Source organism: Salvia miltiorrhiza, chromosome 2, assembly GCF_028751815.1.
Source record: "Salvia miltiorrhiza cultivar Shanhuang (shh) chromosome 2, IMPLAD_Smil_shh, whole genome shotgun sequence".
Classification (NCBI taxonomy): domain Eukaryota; kingdom Viridiplantae; phylum Streptophyta; class Magnoliopsida; order Lamiales; family Lamiaceae; genus Salvia; species Salvia miltiorrhiza.
In genome coordinates this window covers 68652590-68668180 of record NC_080388.1, presented here as the reverse complement: position 1 = coordinate 68668180, position 15591 = coordinate 68652590, and the positions used below count along the sequence as shown (strand labels likewise).

At 34.8% G+C, this 15591-nt stretch overlaps 3 protein-coding genes and 1 long non-coding RNA gene across 5 annotated transcripts in view; 1 reads left to right on the top strand and 3 right to left on the bottom strand.

Annotated features, from left to right (window-relative positions):
• Positions 1-15591, bottom strand: part of LOC131008566 (uncharacterized) — a 590934-nt gene that overhangs the window by 94620 nt on the left and 480723 nt on the right. The gene's annotated exons all lie outside the window — the stretch shown is intronic.
• Positions 1483-3184, bottom strand: LOC131008602 (ethylene-responsive transcription factor ERF113-like). 2 transcript variants are annotated; one of them, XR_009096315.1, is made up of 3 exons: positions 2785-3184; positions 1669-2389; positions 1483-1542 (listed from the first exon to the last, which is right to left on the bottom strand). XR_009096315.1 is itself a non-coding variant. In XM_057935536.1 (2 exons), exons 1-2 carry the CDS (start codon positions 3005-3007, stop codon positions 1821-1823), a joined length of 792 nt encoding a protein of 263 aa, XP_057791519.1. In that variant the 5' UTR covers positions 3008-3184; the 3' UTR covers positions 1483-1820. The 2 variants fall into 2 exon arrangements, 1 of the variants encoding a protein (XP_057791519.1); XM_057935536.1 differs by having other exon boundaries at positions 1483-2389.
• On the bottom strand, positions 5288-13750 carry LOC131008579 (uncharacterized). Its single transcript, XM_057935509.1, has 7 exons — positions 13319-13750; positions 10834-11314; positions 10512-10668; positions 7816-7860; positions 7482-7647; positions 6638-7008; positions 5288-5841 (listed from the first exon to the last, which is right to left on the bottom strand). The coding sequence occupies exons 1-7, from the start codon at positions 13526-13528 to the stop codon at positions 5523-5525; spliced, it is 1749 nt and encodes a 582-aa protein (XP_057791492.1). The 5' UTR covers positions 13529-13750; the 3' UTR covers positions 5288-5522.
• LOC131008620 (uncharacterized) lies at positions 8020-9550 on the top strand. The gene is made up of 2 exons (XR_009096316.1): positions 8020-8396; positions 9329-9550. It is a non-coding gene; the product is annotated as an uncharacterized LOC131008620 (long non-coding RNA).

Genomic DNA, 15591 nt, shown 5'->3' with positions numbered 1-15591 from the left:
AAATCTACGACAAATCAACTATAGTTATCCTCTTTAAGATTCAAACTCATGATTAAATATTGTTCGTGCATTTTATTAACTTATTTTGTTATTTGTTGATCTCAATCGTATAATTTTAATTTAATATCTGACGTTTCAAATTCAATCACATTTCTCAGTTTAAGAATCATTCTTGTTTGATCTATTATATGTGTGTGTGTGTGTTTTCTTTTTGAGATTTTATTTTAAATCTCTGCGTCGATTATAAGTTGTTTTCAATAAGTAGGATTTTTTTTTTCAAAAATGTTGGGTCGACCTTAGTTTTTTTATTCTAAAAGACGTTACAAAAGCTCCTAATTAAGGTCGAGCTTTATCTAAATTGGACTTCAGATTTTGAATGTGCTTACAACCTAAAAAAGAAAATAGAAATTTTGTTACTTGAAACACCCTCCGTTGGATTATAGCATGATAACTAGTAGGGGTTGTTTTAGTTTATATTCCCAACTTTCAACAAATTAACTTTAATTTATAGTCTCAACTTTGATGTTTTTTTTTTTGTAGATTTAAACTTTGAGAAATTATTTCGTTATAACCACAAAATCACACCAAATTTATGACAGTAGTTATTCTTTAATTATCGAAATTACATCTAAAACATTGACCAATCACCACGAAACAAGAGACAAATGTATCTACACTAAAGAGAATTTTCAAATGGTAGGTTGTTGGACCACTGGCGATCGGTGTGGTTGGAATCGCGTTTGAAAGTTGGCATCAATGTTACGTACACTGACTTTTAGACGTGATTCCAACCATACTGGCGGTCCGATGACAATGGACCACCTACTGTCTTAAGACAGTAGGCTATAGTTTTGTGGCGATTGATCATTCGGGTGTAATCGATAAAGAAAAACTTCTAGTTTTGTGGCGATTGATCATTCGGGTGCAATCGATAAAGAACAACTTCTAGTTTTGTGGCGATTGATTATTTAGGTGTAATTTTGATAAAGACGTCCAACTATTGTCACAATTTAGGTATAATTATGGGTTTAATAAATAAATAATTTCTCAAAATTCAGGACATAAAAAAAATAAATTAAAGTTATAAACTTAAAATTAAGATCGTAAACTATAATTAACCCTAATAAGTAGCTAGGTCCATATTGTACATAAGGAGTTAACTAAAGCATGCATAGGCCCCTAACTGCTATAGGCGTAGATTTACATATCATAATTAAAATACATCGTATTGCAGTAAATGCATCTAACTATATATTACTTCCAATACTTACATGCGATCCTTGAGCCTTTTAAAATTAAAGATATAGTCTCCCAATGGGTATTAATTTATATCCATCCTAATCCCAATGTAAAAATACGATACTGAATTAGTGAATTTCATAAAGCACTATACACAGTACCTGTCATCTTACTCATTAGACCGTTCTAAAATATATTTTCATATTGAAATATGTTGTTAAGCAATAGAAAGGAACAAACACATTTTTAAATGTAAACTCAAACTCTACGTGATACAAATCATCCTATTATCAGGATATAGGCCTAATTAAAATTAAGACCTGTCATAATATTATTAGATATCAGCGAAATTAAAACGAAAATAAATATATATAAAGTAAAATTGTATCTTATGAAATATATAACAAACCTTATATTTTTTTGAGTTACAACTCATGCATACTAGATTACTCGATTCCCGACCTAAGACCCGCTTGGTTGCCAACCAGCAGTATTTTTGTACGCTCAATTGATATTGTAATTCATTAAACTTCAAAATGTTACATAAAAATTGGATACATTAATTAATTAGTGCTGATTCCTCAAAAGAAATAACTCCTTGTACTCTTGGTTTCATATTCCTCCCAGTTTTCAGCAGAGGTGTGCGACTGAAACCCCAGAAAATCTTGCTCTCTCTGCTCATCTTCCTGAGAAGCAGGTGCAAGAGAAGAAGACGAAGCCGCCATCGGCATCGGCATCGAAACAAAAGGCCCTCCTCCGTAAAACCCTTGCGAAGAAGATGAGTTCCCATAGCTGAAGGTGCTGCTATTACCGCGAAGAAGATCCTCGTAGTGATGAACGTTGAGGTAGTTTTCTTGGGTAGGAGGAGGAGGAGGAGGAGTTTGAGTAGGCATGGCGCCGCGGCCGCCATTCGTTAGATACCCGAATTCAGTTCTTCCCTGAACCCTTTCGGGGAAGTTGAGCTTCGCCTTGTTTCCTTTGAACCTCAGCGCGGCCTCGTCGTAGGCGAGGGCCGCAGCCTCCGCGGAGTCGAAGGTGCCCAGCCACACTCGCGCGGCCTTCTTCGGGTCGCGAATCTCCGCCGCCCATTTTCCCCACGGCCGCTGCCGGACCCCTCTGTAGTGTCTCCTCCTTGGATTTGCACTGCTCCCTTTATCATTTCATGTACAACAAACTATTTTGTTATTCACTCCATACTATATTATATACAAACACACACACACAATGCAAACTAGGTTAGAGAATCATCTCCCGCCTAGCTAGCTTGTAACCAATTCCAACACAAACTATGTACTTATATGTTACTGATTTTTTATTTATCTACGAAAGCTGCATAGTTGAGTTCACCCACAAGGGTTTTAAATTATTTATTTTGACGCTTTATAATCACATAACACTCATCAACGACCCCTCCTAGAAAAAGTTAAGAGTGTTGAGTCGACCAATATGCGTGAGTATATATATATATGTGTTAGTTGTAATTCAAAAAAAATAAAAATATGACACTTTTTCTTGTGAAATTTCACATAAAATAGCAGCACACACCTTGTTCTAGAGGGCGCTGAGTTTGGGTGTGGTGGGGTGGCGGTGGTGGAGAAGCTTGGTGGAGGGATTCCGGCGGGTTGTCGCCGGTGTAGCCGAGAACCTGAGAGAGGGCGGTGACCATGGCAGACATGTCTAGCTGGGATCTGGCCGATGAGTAAATTGGGGAAAATGGATCGTCGCCGTCGGATTCATGATTGGATGAGAGGGGCCTCTTGCCATGCATCGGAACCACTGTTTCTGTTTCTGGCTTCAACTGTTGGAAGGAACTCGAAACGTGTGCATATGTTCAAGAGAGACGAAAACTACTGAGGCTTAAATATAGCAGTTGAAGAGAATATGTATGTATGAGCTTTACCTCCAAAGTCGTCTGAACATCACGACTATTTTTCTAGGGTTTGAATAAAATGATGCTCTCTTTCTCGCCTCAATAAACCATTTCCACTCATTTTTTTCATTATTTTACTCACTATTATAAAAATATAATCCGTACGTGACTACGTGAGTTATTATAAGTCTAGGATATGTAAAACGCTAGCTCTAACTTTTTTTATTTTATTATTTAATTATTTCAGCTTTCAACATTATATTTCTTTCTTTCTTTCTCTTTTGTTCCTCGAACAGAAATACACCATAATTAGTTATAAGATAAATTAATGATGAGAGACGTACGTGGGAATTATATATCTAATTGCATGAGGTGGGAAGACTACTTAATTAATTTGATGTACACGTTTGGGAGGATATATATAGATCACATTTCTTGACTAGGCACACCCAATTGTATGTTCTAGATTATTTACCTGATTGTAGACAATTTATTTGAAGCTTACATATTTTCAATATAAAGGGGTGTTCCCGTGACGTTCCTTACTATGACTATTTTTTGTGGACGGAGCCACAGAGGGAGCATATAACTTTCGAATTCTGATGTGATGACATGTCATAAATTTAATTACATATAACTTATTTAGCTTTGAAAAGATTTTTATTTTATAGTTTATCTATTTTTCGATCAAATTTAATGTTGAAGTAATCATCTGAAATCCTATGTGTCCAAATCTATCCATTACTAAAACAATGTTGATTTGGTCATATTAATACAACGCCGTTTATGTCCATAATTAACTTCCGATTAAATTAAGGCATGAATCAAGAATCAATGCTTGAAGTTGACGAGAGAAAACGAGCAACTTGAAGATCGTGAAATTAAGCAACAAACTTAAGAATCCAATATTTTGTTGGTGCAATTTTGATTAGATAGGTAGGGGAGGAGACAAAATGGGAATAAAAGAGATTTTGAGCTTTTAATTATTTGTTGCAAAAAACGACGTTATTTCAATCGAATTCAACAACATTATGTTATTTCTATTTTTTTTATGCAGTCATGTGTATGTCACACGAGCAAATTTATGACATGTCATCACATCAGAATTCGAAAGTTTAAATCATAATGAGAAAAATAGAGAATTATTATTGATCATTTTTTTTAAAATAAAAATAAAAAGGCACTCGATCGATAAAATCCTCAAGCCCAAGAAATTTGAGCGCATTTCTCACCCAATCCCAAAGGCCGAACCGTAACAAAAATTAATTTTTATATATTTTGAAATCATTGTGTTCTCATGACATTGAGAATAACATATACTCCGTCGGTTCCACCTTTATAGTCCTCTATGTTCCATTTTTTAAATTAAAATATAAATTTAATTTAATAAGGTTATTTAATACTATAAATTTATATATTGGAATATATCAAAAAAAAAAAATAGAGGACTATGTAGATGAGACAAAGGGGAGTATGATTGTATAAGTTTCAATTAGGAAATCCGACGGGAAAAGTGACATATTTGCAACAGCCGTCGCGTTGCCAAAGGCAAATTTCGATCGTCACGCTTATCTATTTTGTACTCCCTCCGTCCATGAAAGAACTTCCTAGGAGGGAGTGGCACGGGTTTTAAGAAAAAATATTGTTGAGTGTATGAGAGTGGATAAAAGGTAGTTGAGTGTATTGGGAGTGGTGAAAATGTGTTAGTATAATTAATATTGGGAGTTGTGAAAAGTGAAAAGTAAGAGGATTATAAGTGGTGGGGTATAGTCCAAAAATAGGTAGGAAGTTCTTTTGTGGACGTCCCAAAAAGGAAATATAGGAAGTTCTTTCGTGGACGGAGGGAGTATAATTTTGGTATCCTCATTCCATAGGCTTTTTGATCTGTGATCATTTTTATATATTTTGAAATAATTGAGTTCTTCGATTTTTTGTATTTTAATCTAAGAAGCATAGTTTTCAAAAGTCATTGCCTTTTCATCCTATTTGGGGTAGCTGTCGTATGTGTTACGTTTATGGGTTTGTGTTATATTTGATTTATTGTTGGATTGAAGCGCGAGTGGATTTTTGGGCTCGTAAGTGTTAATTGCACCTAAAATCACATTTTTTTTTGTTCAATTTGTGTGTTTATGTTATTCAACACTTCCAAATATTTGAGTTAGAAGAGGAGGCAGAGGCTGAACGCTCGACAAGAGCCGGCCGGTAGCTCGCAAAATGAGCCTTCTGCTATATGTATTTCACTGTCATGTAATATTTGTACAAAATTTTTGCACCACTGCTGTGCTCTTTTAACTCGGTTGGCTTTAAACCAAAACCAAATATTCCAAAAGGAAGCAGTCACAACACTTGTCCATGTCCAAGAATCAATGCTCTTCGCATTTATGGTCCATCTTTGAATACTTTGTATTTTAGCTCACATGATTTTGTGCAACCCTATGTTCAGGTCTGAAGATATGGAGATGAGGAGAGGGAGAGCATGGTGCCATGCTGCTTTGAAGACTCGTTTGTGATGAGCTCGTATCGACTGGGATGGCCTGTGAGCGTTGTATCTAATATCAAACACGTGGATTACAGGGTCAGCTGACCCAGAAGTTATGTACAGACCATCTGGAGACCAAGCCTGATTAACAAGGGCCGACTGTGAATCACTGCGCTCTTGAGACCACCCGAATGCATGAATCTCCATTTGCCTCAATCTGATGTCATACAGTCTAAGCTGTCGCTCCGGAGTCCTGTCAATGTGAAATGCACTCATTTTAGCAGGGGCAAATAACCACAGCATAATAGAGTTCCTATTTTCACACTAGTGTAAAAATTACTTCAACAACGTAAAACATTGCCTTTGATGTGGTTGGTTAACCGTAAAAAAGTACTTGAGCGATGTCAGACTTTCAAGTGCTAAAATTTCAATGTTTTCTCTAATTCTGGATAAATGTCCAGTATATGGCTTGAGAAATTCAAATTCTGTAATCAAAATTTGAAAAATGAGTATAGTTTTTTGGTTCACATTAAATTATACCTAATTCTGCACCTGGAAAAATTGATTAGGGATAAAACCGTCTTACAATCACAACAGAGAAAATAAAATGGGGCAAAATTCAATATGATGGATCATCAAATCATATACTTATATGCTCCTAAAAAATTACCTAAAGACCTCTCTGTCAAGTTCTCAGCCTAACTATTGCAGCAGTACTTTCACACCCTATGATCAAAAGCCTATACAAACGAATTTGTTTCAGCCCATAACAACTTTCACTTACAAAGTCAGAAAATCCACAAAAGCTCATCAGCTCTTTTATGTAGAATAAGGGAGTCCAAATTTTCTGTCAAACAACATGCAGCATATTTGATGAACAATCTTTCTCAACCGTTAATCTAGACTATAAACAATGACCTTAAGATTGCCTAGATTGTGGGTGTGTGAATGAGGGTGATATAATCATATAGATGAAGAAATACCAAGCTTCTGAATTTGAAACAGATTACTGAAAATTGTGGAAGGAACTCTGTTAGGCATAAACTTACCCCGTTTGAACCATAAAGAGGTTGAAGTCGCATGGATTTGGTAGAACACTCATGCATTTGCTTTCTATCTGGTGTTTATAATCTGCTCTGGAAGTTGTTACATCGAACCCAATAATCCGCTTGTCAGCACCAACAGACATCACAATATTTTTTTGCTGCATTCCGGCAATCCCCATGACAGCAGAGGAGTGATAAGATCTGTGCAATGTTTTAGGTTTCCACGAGTCTTCTTCGTCTTTTTCAGTCCAAAGGATTACAGCATGATCACTTCCGCCAGTTACGAAAAATTTATCATCCCATGGCATGAATGCAATGCTGTTGATAATGCCCTTAGTGTGGGGCTTGTCTTCAAGAAAGTTCACACGTGTTTTCTGTCATTATAATTGGGAGACAAGGTTAGAATTACTATTTCTAAAACTCAGACTGTTGACTTCTGTACAACGTCATTTGAAAATAATTGCAAGTCTCTTACCAAATAACTATCTTAAGTAACTTAATCATCCACAATAAGAGTATAGGAAGTAACTAAGCAAGAAGCTAAGTAAGAGGGAACATAAAATAGCTCAAACAAAACCATGAGAGACGGGATCCCCGCAGAATTACACAACACCAAAGAAAGGGCAGATGGACGGGCATCGGGGTGTTTATCAAGCAGTCCATTCATGGTCAGGAAGCAAGATAACGTATTAGTAAAACTTAAGATATATATAAAATAAACATGCAAAAGAGTAGGATGAAAGAAGGCAAACACTGAACATTAACAACCAGCTTCCAGCATAAAATAAGTACACTAGCAAACTTAGAATAATATACAAGCTATAATAGATTTGGATTAAGATGCTACCTCTTTTCCCTTGTTTAGATTCATAATTGATATCTGAGAATCACCACTATCAGCACTATAAACTGAAAAAAGTTTTTTTCCATGTGGATGCCAAGCTATATCTTCTGGCCATCTCCTCTGCTTGTCGGATAGACAATCAGTACTACTGAGAAGACTGGCACTAGAACTGCAATTTCGTTAAATAAGAGCAAAAAGGTTCATTTCAAAAACTAAATCTAGTCGAGCCAAATTGTATAGATGAGCGCAAAAATATAGGGAACTCTGAAGCAAATAGAAAATAAAGTGCACTTCAATAGATATCGATGCAAACAAATTTCATAAGTGAGATACAGACCCTCGGTTTTGTACTTGCCACAGGTTGACTACTCCATCCAATGCACTGCAAAAGCATTGACTTACACGGTTAAAACCACAGAGATTGTAGAGGAAACATTATATAATGTATGTCACCTTTCAAAACTATGCAGCCAAAAAAACAGAAGAGATTGAGAAAAGCCATTTTATAGGTATTATAAACAGTGTTGTCAAATTTCCGCCATGGCGGCGCCATGGCGGATGGCGGTGGCGGTTTTGAGCTAGGACGCCATAAAAATGTTATGGCATGGCAGTTTTGCCATGGCGGGTTATGGCGGCCGCCATATCCATGGCGCCATGGCGGCCATGGCGGGATATGGCGGAAATTTGGCCCATACCCGCTTTACGGGCGGGTCGACCCGTTGACCCGACCCTTTGACCCTTTGACTTAGTTATATTAGGTTTAAAAATTAGGGTTTCAACATTGTAGTAGCCTCCAAACTTCAAACTTGAAACTGCTCAGCGGCGCCTCCTCTGATTCTCGGACCGGCGACCACTGCTCCGGCGACGCACCGGCGACCCACTGCTCCGGCGAGCTCCGGCGATCTCCGGCGACCTCAGGTAGGTCCATTTTTTTTGGTTTTTTTTAGTTATTTTTCGTTTTTTAGTTGTTTTTTTAATTTTTATAGCAGTTTATTTCATTTAAACACTAGATTATTTTGATTATTTCATATTTTCTGAAATTTATCAGTTTAAGATTATGATTACAAATTTAGTTGTCATTTTTTCTTATTTGTAATCTGCTATTCTGCCAATTTTTAACAGTAGATTTTTTTTTTTTTTTCCTTTTCTAACATTTTTCAGTTTATTAACAAAGAAAAATATTTCATACTTCATGTAAAATTATGATTTAGTTGGCGATTTTTTTATTTGCAATCTGTCATTTTTTTATTTGCAATTGGAGTGTATTTGAGCAGGTAAGCTTATATCTAGTGTAGTATGCTACTATGCTTTTATAATTTATTTAAGATGATCAATCTTTAGAAAAAATAATGCATTATTATGTTTAATGTGGCAGATCCATTCAAAAAAGAGAAATAGGCTTGAGCATAAGAAGTTGCATGATTTGGTTTATGTCAAGTATAATCAAAAGTTGGTTGAGAGGTTTAATCATAGGCATGAAATTGATCCAATTTCACTCAATGACATTGATCAGTGCAATGAGTGGTTAGTTGGAGAGGTGGATGACGAAAATGATGAAGGGGATGATTTGGTTTTTGAGGGTGATTCACTTAATTGGGACACTGTTTATGAGGCTTCGGGGGCTGGGGAATTGGCTACTTATACTAGACGTGCCACCGCGGGAAAAAGAAAGCAGTCATCTAGTGGTGTTGGTGCTAGTTCTAGAGCTACAAGTGTTAGATCTAAGAAAAGCACAATGACGTCCACATCTTCAAGATCAAAAGGGAAAGGGTTAGAGAGGGTGCTCGAGCTTGAGGATGAAGAACTTGATGATGAGGATGAGGCTGATGATATTGATGAGGAATCCGAAGGAGAAGAGGAAGAAGGGTTTGCTCCTTTGGATGATGATGAAGATGATGACTACGTGGATGTTGATGAGGAGGACTAGCATTATTATCTATCTATTTCTTATGTCTTATGCTTGAAGTTGAAGACTTGAACTTATTATTGCATTTTGTTATGTTTAAACTTTGAACTTAGGAATATGTCATGTTTAAACTTAGGATATCAAGTTTTCTATGATTTTTCTTGGATTTTGCATGTTTTAATTTCATAATTTGCATATATATAAGTATATATATTATTATTTTATTAATCCGCCATGCGTCCGCCATAACCCGCCATGGCACCCGCCATATCCTTATGGCGGTTTTCAGGCCGGACCGCCATGGACCGCCATCCGCCATCGATAACATTGATTATAAAATTTCTAGAGTATGAAAGAAACAAACAATGACAATGCCACCAGAAAAAGTGTCACGTGATATTGAACAGTTAACAACCCATTCAACGAGAAAAAAGAATAATTATATTCATATGATCAGATCAAAGAGGTTTACCAATAAAAGAAAAGGAAATATTAAAACCAGGCCCAATCTTCTTGATGTTGTTAATCGTTACTACTAACGAGGAAACAAGGTAAGAGACATACTATAAAAATATTTCATGATTGCCTACCATTCTAGAATCACATGAACACTTTGCTTTAGCTCGTATACTCTATTTGGACCCAAAAATTACCATGATAGTATGATACACTAAAACTTCAGTTATAATGTTATATAGCCAGCCAAGTGACATAGTATACGATATATTAACTTGAACTAGAACTCTCAACATTCAGACCATAAAAACACTGCAAACAGGTATTAATCATTAAAGTTTGGGATCTGTAAACCATCATAAAAAATTATGCAAAGATACAGATAATATGGAAAAAAAATACTAGTAGAAAAACAAGAGTTCAATCGGCAGAAGGTCTGTTAACCCTTAAAGCAGACATAGTAAACATTAATTCAAGAAGAGATGACAAGAGCAGTACAACATAAAACAAAAGAATCATATGCTTTATTTGCTTATTACACTTTTCTTTGTGTATGGAAATTAACATCATCCTACATTCTTCTTGCCAAACGCACTAAAAGAATCTATGCTACATTATTCCCTACTTGATAGTTCTGATAATTCTCTTACTAAATAGGGCAGAACAATTACCTGGTAGCGAATAATTGATCATTTGTTGGACAGAGAACGAGAGTTCTTTGCTTCCTTTTGTGTTGACTAGGTAAAAGTGTGCCAGACTGACAGCGTACTGTGACAGGCGAAGAGCTTTTGCTAATCAACTTGATTAGATCTTTATGTTCAGTCTCCTCTGTAATTTACAGAATAGTCAGAAGAACAAAATTATTATAAAATATGACAAGTATTCAATGAAAGCTCAAAATCAACTAATCACTAGGGAAACTATTTTCAAAAGCAAAAGCATACAGAGAATGAGAATTGATCAATGCAAGAGGATGCAGCAGAGAAGACAAACCAAGCTTCCTCTTTACTCTTTTTGGTTGTGTTATGGAATCCAGCTCAGATGATATCTTAGAAGCTTTTTCTCCCTTGGACTTAGCAGGGGTATTGACAAAAGATGGTGTCGGTAAAGTGGGCAGTGATCCAGAACCACTGGGATACTTATTTGCAGATTCCTTTGTCTTATATTGGGAAAAATTTGGAGCCACAGAAGGAATTAGAATTTGTGGTCTCGCCTGAGTTTGGTCGGGAGAGGAAGCTTCATTTCTATATGTAGGGCTAGATGGTCTTCTGGTATCTCCAGAGGGCTTCACATCATCCTGACGTTGAGACTGTCTTTGAGAACCTTCACGAATAGTCATAGGACTTTTAGATCTTTCAACATTGAGCTCTTTCCTTCCATTAGTTAAATTTTTTGAAGCTTTTGAGGTCTTCTGTCCTCGATGACGAGCTAATTTATTTTGGGTATCTTCCAGTTTCTTCTCTGCTTCATCAAGCTGCAGGTCCAATTTATAGGGATATTAATCCATGAATTCTACTTCAGGGCAGAAGAAATATTGTAGAACAGCATAGATAAATATGGTACTAGATACAAACTCGCGAAACAGAGGGCGTTATGTTGGATAGAGTCCCAAGTGTTTGATTTGTTCATGTCAAATTTTGTTTAGCTACATTAGCAAAAGAGGCCAAGTTATATAGAGAGTTAATTCTTCGAGCAGTGTGCTGGTCTGTTAGGGTCAGAACAAAATAGGAGAGTCTTGAAAATTGTAACGAATCCCTCAAGGAGTTGCAGGAGAGGGTTCATGCTACGTGTTAGTGGCTCTTAACACAATGAATTCAGAACTTTTTTGTGGACCTGACATTATTAGGGATTGGAGAAGTATCATGCTGTAGCATCACTAATGTTCCACAGGAAACCCCTCATCCCATTTTACCTTTTCACTTTAATAAGAATAACAACAACAATCCCATTTTACCTTTTCACTTTAATAAGAATAACAACAACAACACCAATAATAATAATAAGTAATGATAGTTGTTACTAATATATTTACTATTTACTATTATTATTACTATTACTATTAAAAGAATTATATCTTTTCGACGAAAATGAAAAAAAAAATCTAAACATAGGTTACTTAAGCAGAATATACCATCTAATAATAAAGATAGCCATCGTTAACTGTAATTGCATTAAGTCCACTTTTCCACAGGAGGTTACAGAATCAGATGGAATGCATCTATCTAAGCAGATGTATTCAGGCAATGATACTGAAATCATTGAGAAACGTGCGTTGAAAAAGTAGAATTCAACAATAATCCAGACCAATTGTTGAATGAAAGTCTCTTTTAAAACCTTAAGCTGCTAAAGAGTCTCTAGATAAAATAAGCCACACCGAAGAATCTTTCTCACAAGCAAGCAGGCAACATAATACTGAAACCTGCCAGGTGGATATTTTCTATAAATGTGGTGCAGTGAGATAAGATTAAGAATATCAAGCTGAGTGGCCATCTCTTTAAAAAGTTAAGCTGCTTGAAGATAGCATCATTTGATATTTTTAACAGCAATCAAGAATACAGTACACCATCAATAAAGGCCATGATACCATTAAACTCCCAGAGAAACCACAGGCCTCCTTCAAAATCCGTATACATTTATACTTTCTGTTTCAGTGTATATAAATAACTAATTGACCACTAACTAACAGTTTGATTTAAACACTTTAGAACAATGCAATTGCAAAGTCAGAGGTCAACCTAAAATGAATCCATATTCTTAACTACTCTTTCCATAAAAAGAACATAGCATATCAAATCCTGCCAAATTATCAGATCCCATCCCACTCTGCATGCTCAACTGAAATTAAGGCAAGCATTTTTAATCATCTAATCAATGTTAAGTATCATATATCTACATAAACAAAAAATTTAATTGCAGCAATACAACTCACTCCATGCACATGTAACTGTGAAATCCATGAATAGAAACAGCATGTTCTTTTCCTACATTACCTTTTGTACATTTTCATTTCCATTTGAGGTACAAAACAGTCACCATAGAAGCTACAAAGTAATCTTCTGTGACACGTCCACAATATCATACTACCTCCCGAGTTTCTACCTACATTTTATGCACTACATCAACTCATTTTTGAGAATTCTATTTTTCCACATTCAAACCCAATATCTAAAAACCATACCATCAACATAGGAACATTCCAAAAACCAAAATGGCCAAAAGGGCACGGTTTATTTGTTAAACTTGGGCTCTCTAATTTGGGGGGCAAGTTTCAAATTCGAAAGAGGTGGTATCCTAACGCATAAACCTCAATAACATAACATCAAAGAAAAGCATACGCAAGCTTTACAATTCACAACAGAAAGAAAACACATGATCATCAAATATTCTTGAAAAAAATTCACTCCATTATCAAAAAAATGCGAAAATAAATAACCCCATCAACATTACTCTTGAAAAAGGATAGAGGAAGGAACAAAACCTGGGCTTTATAGTAAGTAATGCGCTGGCGCAAGTGCTCGACTTCTTTGGTGCGATGTTCTATTAGGGCCACCATCGCTTCTTCCTGCTCATTTCTGATTTGCTCTTCCATTTCTTCATCATTGTTTTCCTCTTCTTCATCTTGTTCCAGTTGTTGCGCTGTTTCTTGTGGCTCGGTTTTGGGCTTCTTCAAGAGGGGATGCCCGCTCATACTATCGATTCAAAAAGCGATTACGAGTCTTTGATAGGTTTGTGTTTTAGTGCATCTCTAGATTCTCGGACAAGAGATAATTGAGTTAGTGCGAGTGGGAGAATACGGTTTGAAAAATTAATTTGGATGATTTGTAGGGTTTAGAATTAGAAGATAGTACCAAAATGCGTTTCTACTGGTGAATCCTACAAGAACAAAAAAAAAAGATAATTGCTTCAAAATACACTATATAGTCTTTTGATTTTGTATGTAAACTTACAACTATAATAAAACAAAATTATATTTTAAAATATTATAGTATGTGAATATAGTAGCATGGAAATGAAAATGAAAATGAAACCATCTTATAGTTGGTGATTAAAAAAAATGTTTTAAAATATTATATTTAGAATGAAGATAGTAGCCTTAAAATGAAAATGAAATCATCTTACTCTTGGAAGCGTATCAAATGAATGACCAAGAACTTGACAAAACTTTTTTATCTAAGGATTATTATTATCTATTTAAAATTTCCACCAAAATATCTAGATATTTTTCTTTCAAATTTTCTATTGGTCGTGAAAGGGTTTTTGGAACTTTTAATTACTTTTTACTGATTTTCATTTTACAACATATTTTTTTGAGGCGTTAATTGATTGTAAATCCAAAACTTATTAGGGAATTTTGATATATTTTTTTAGCTATATAAAGTTGTAGTATAAATACATAAACATTAGCTCATTTCAGAATTTGCCCTGAATTTTAATTTCGTCCAAATCAAAACATACATGAAAAAATTTAAGATGATATAATATATACACATTATATTAAAGGGTTAATATGCAAAAACACCCCTAACGTTACCACCCCAACTACACTTAAGTCCCTAACATAACGTTGATAGCAACTAACACCCCACAGTTCATTAAGTACTACAATTAAACCCATAAACAAAATTTCTTTCACAAAATTAAGAAATTCATTTTTTTAAAAAAATTTATATATAAAAATGGAGTTTTCTCCCTCCATTTTTTCCCACCATTTTTTCTCTTTCTTCTCCCATCAATTTTTTCATATAAATAAATATTTTCATACACAGACATAAATAAAAAAAATTGTAAAATTTTAACAAAGAGAAAGAAAATAGAATATTTTAAAATTTTAGGAACTTATTTGTTTTAAATTTATTTTTAATAATTTTTATACCATATTAAATATTTTGTTACAAACTTAAACATAAGATGCTTACTAAATATTTCTTCATAAATTAAATTTGATATTATTTAGAAAAGTATTAAAATTGTAAAAGAAAAAAGAGATGAAAGACTCAAAGCAAGGTCCTATTATTAAATATTTTGTTACAAACTTAAGCAAAGTCGTATTCCATAAGGATTGGTGAATTCAAACTTGTAAATACTATTAATAAGTTGCTTTTAACCTATTTTGACAATCAAAAATCAAGAGATGTTGATAACTAAAACAAAAGCTAAATTAAAGCAAGCAAACTAAATAGCAATAACATAAACTTAGTTAATAAATTGGGGAAAGACTCAAAGGAAAATTATCATATGGACTAGATTTCGATGGATCATAATGAATTTTAATTTAAATCAATATTAATATTGATATGACCCTAGATCTCCCCACCAGTTTTAGCCTCCTCCCAGACGACTAAAACAGTAGATTACGATCATAATTGCCGTATCCGGTCAATTTCTAACCTATACCCACAAGAGCACAAAAGATCAACAAGCCCTCACCCCACTTTCAACCTCCCGGTTTATTGAGATGATATGTTTCAAACTCCTAATCTATTGTAATTATCCTCTCCCGATTCAAATCACAAATTAAAAATGCACAAAAGGTGGCCAACCAATCATACAAGAGATAAATTCAGGGCTTGAAAAGATAACAATAAGCACAAACATATATTGAGCAAAGAAATCAATCTATTGCAAATTAATCTAATCTAATCCATAAGATAAGGGATTTTTTTTTTTTTTTGATCGGTCAAAGTCATGTTAGATGTTAGTAGTTAGTTCCTCATCCACTCCAAGAACCACCTTATCTCTCCATTCACCAAA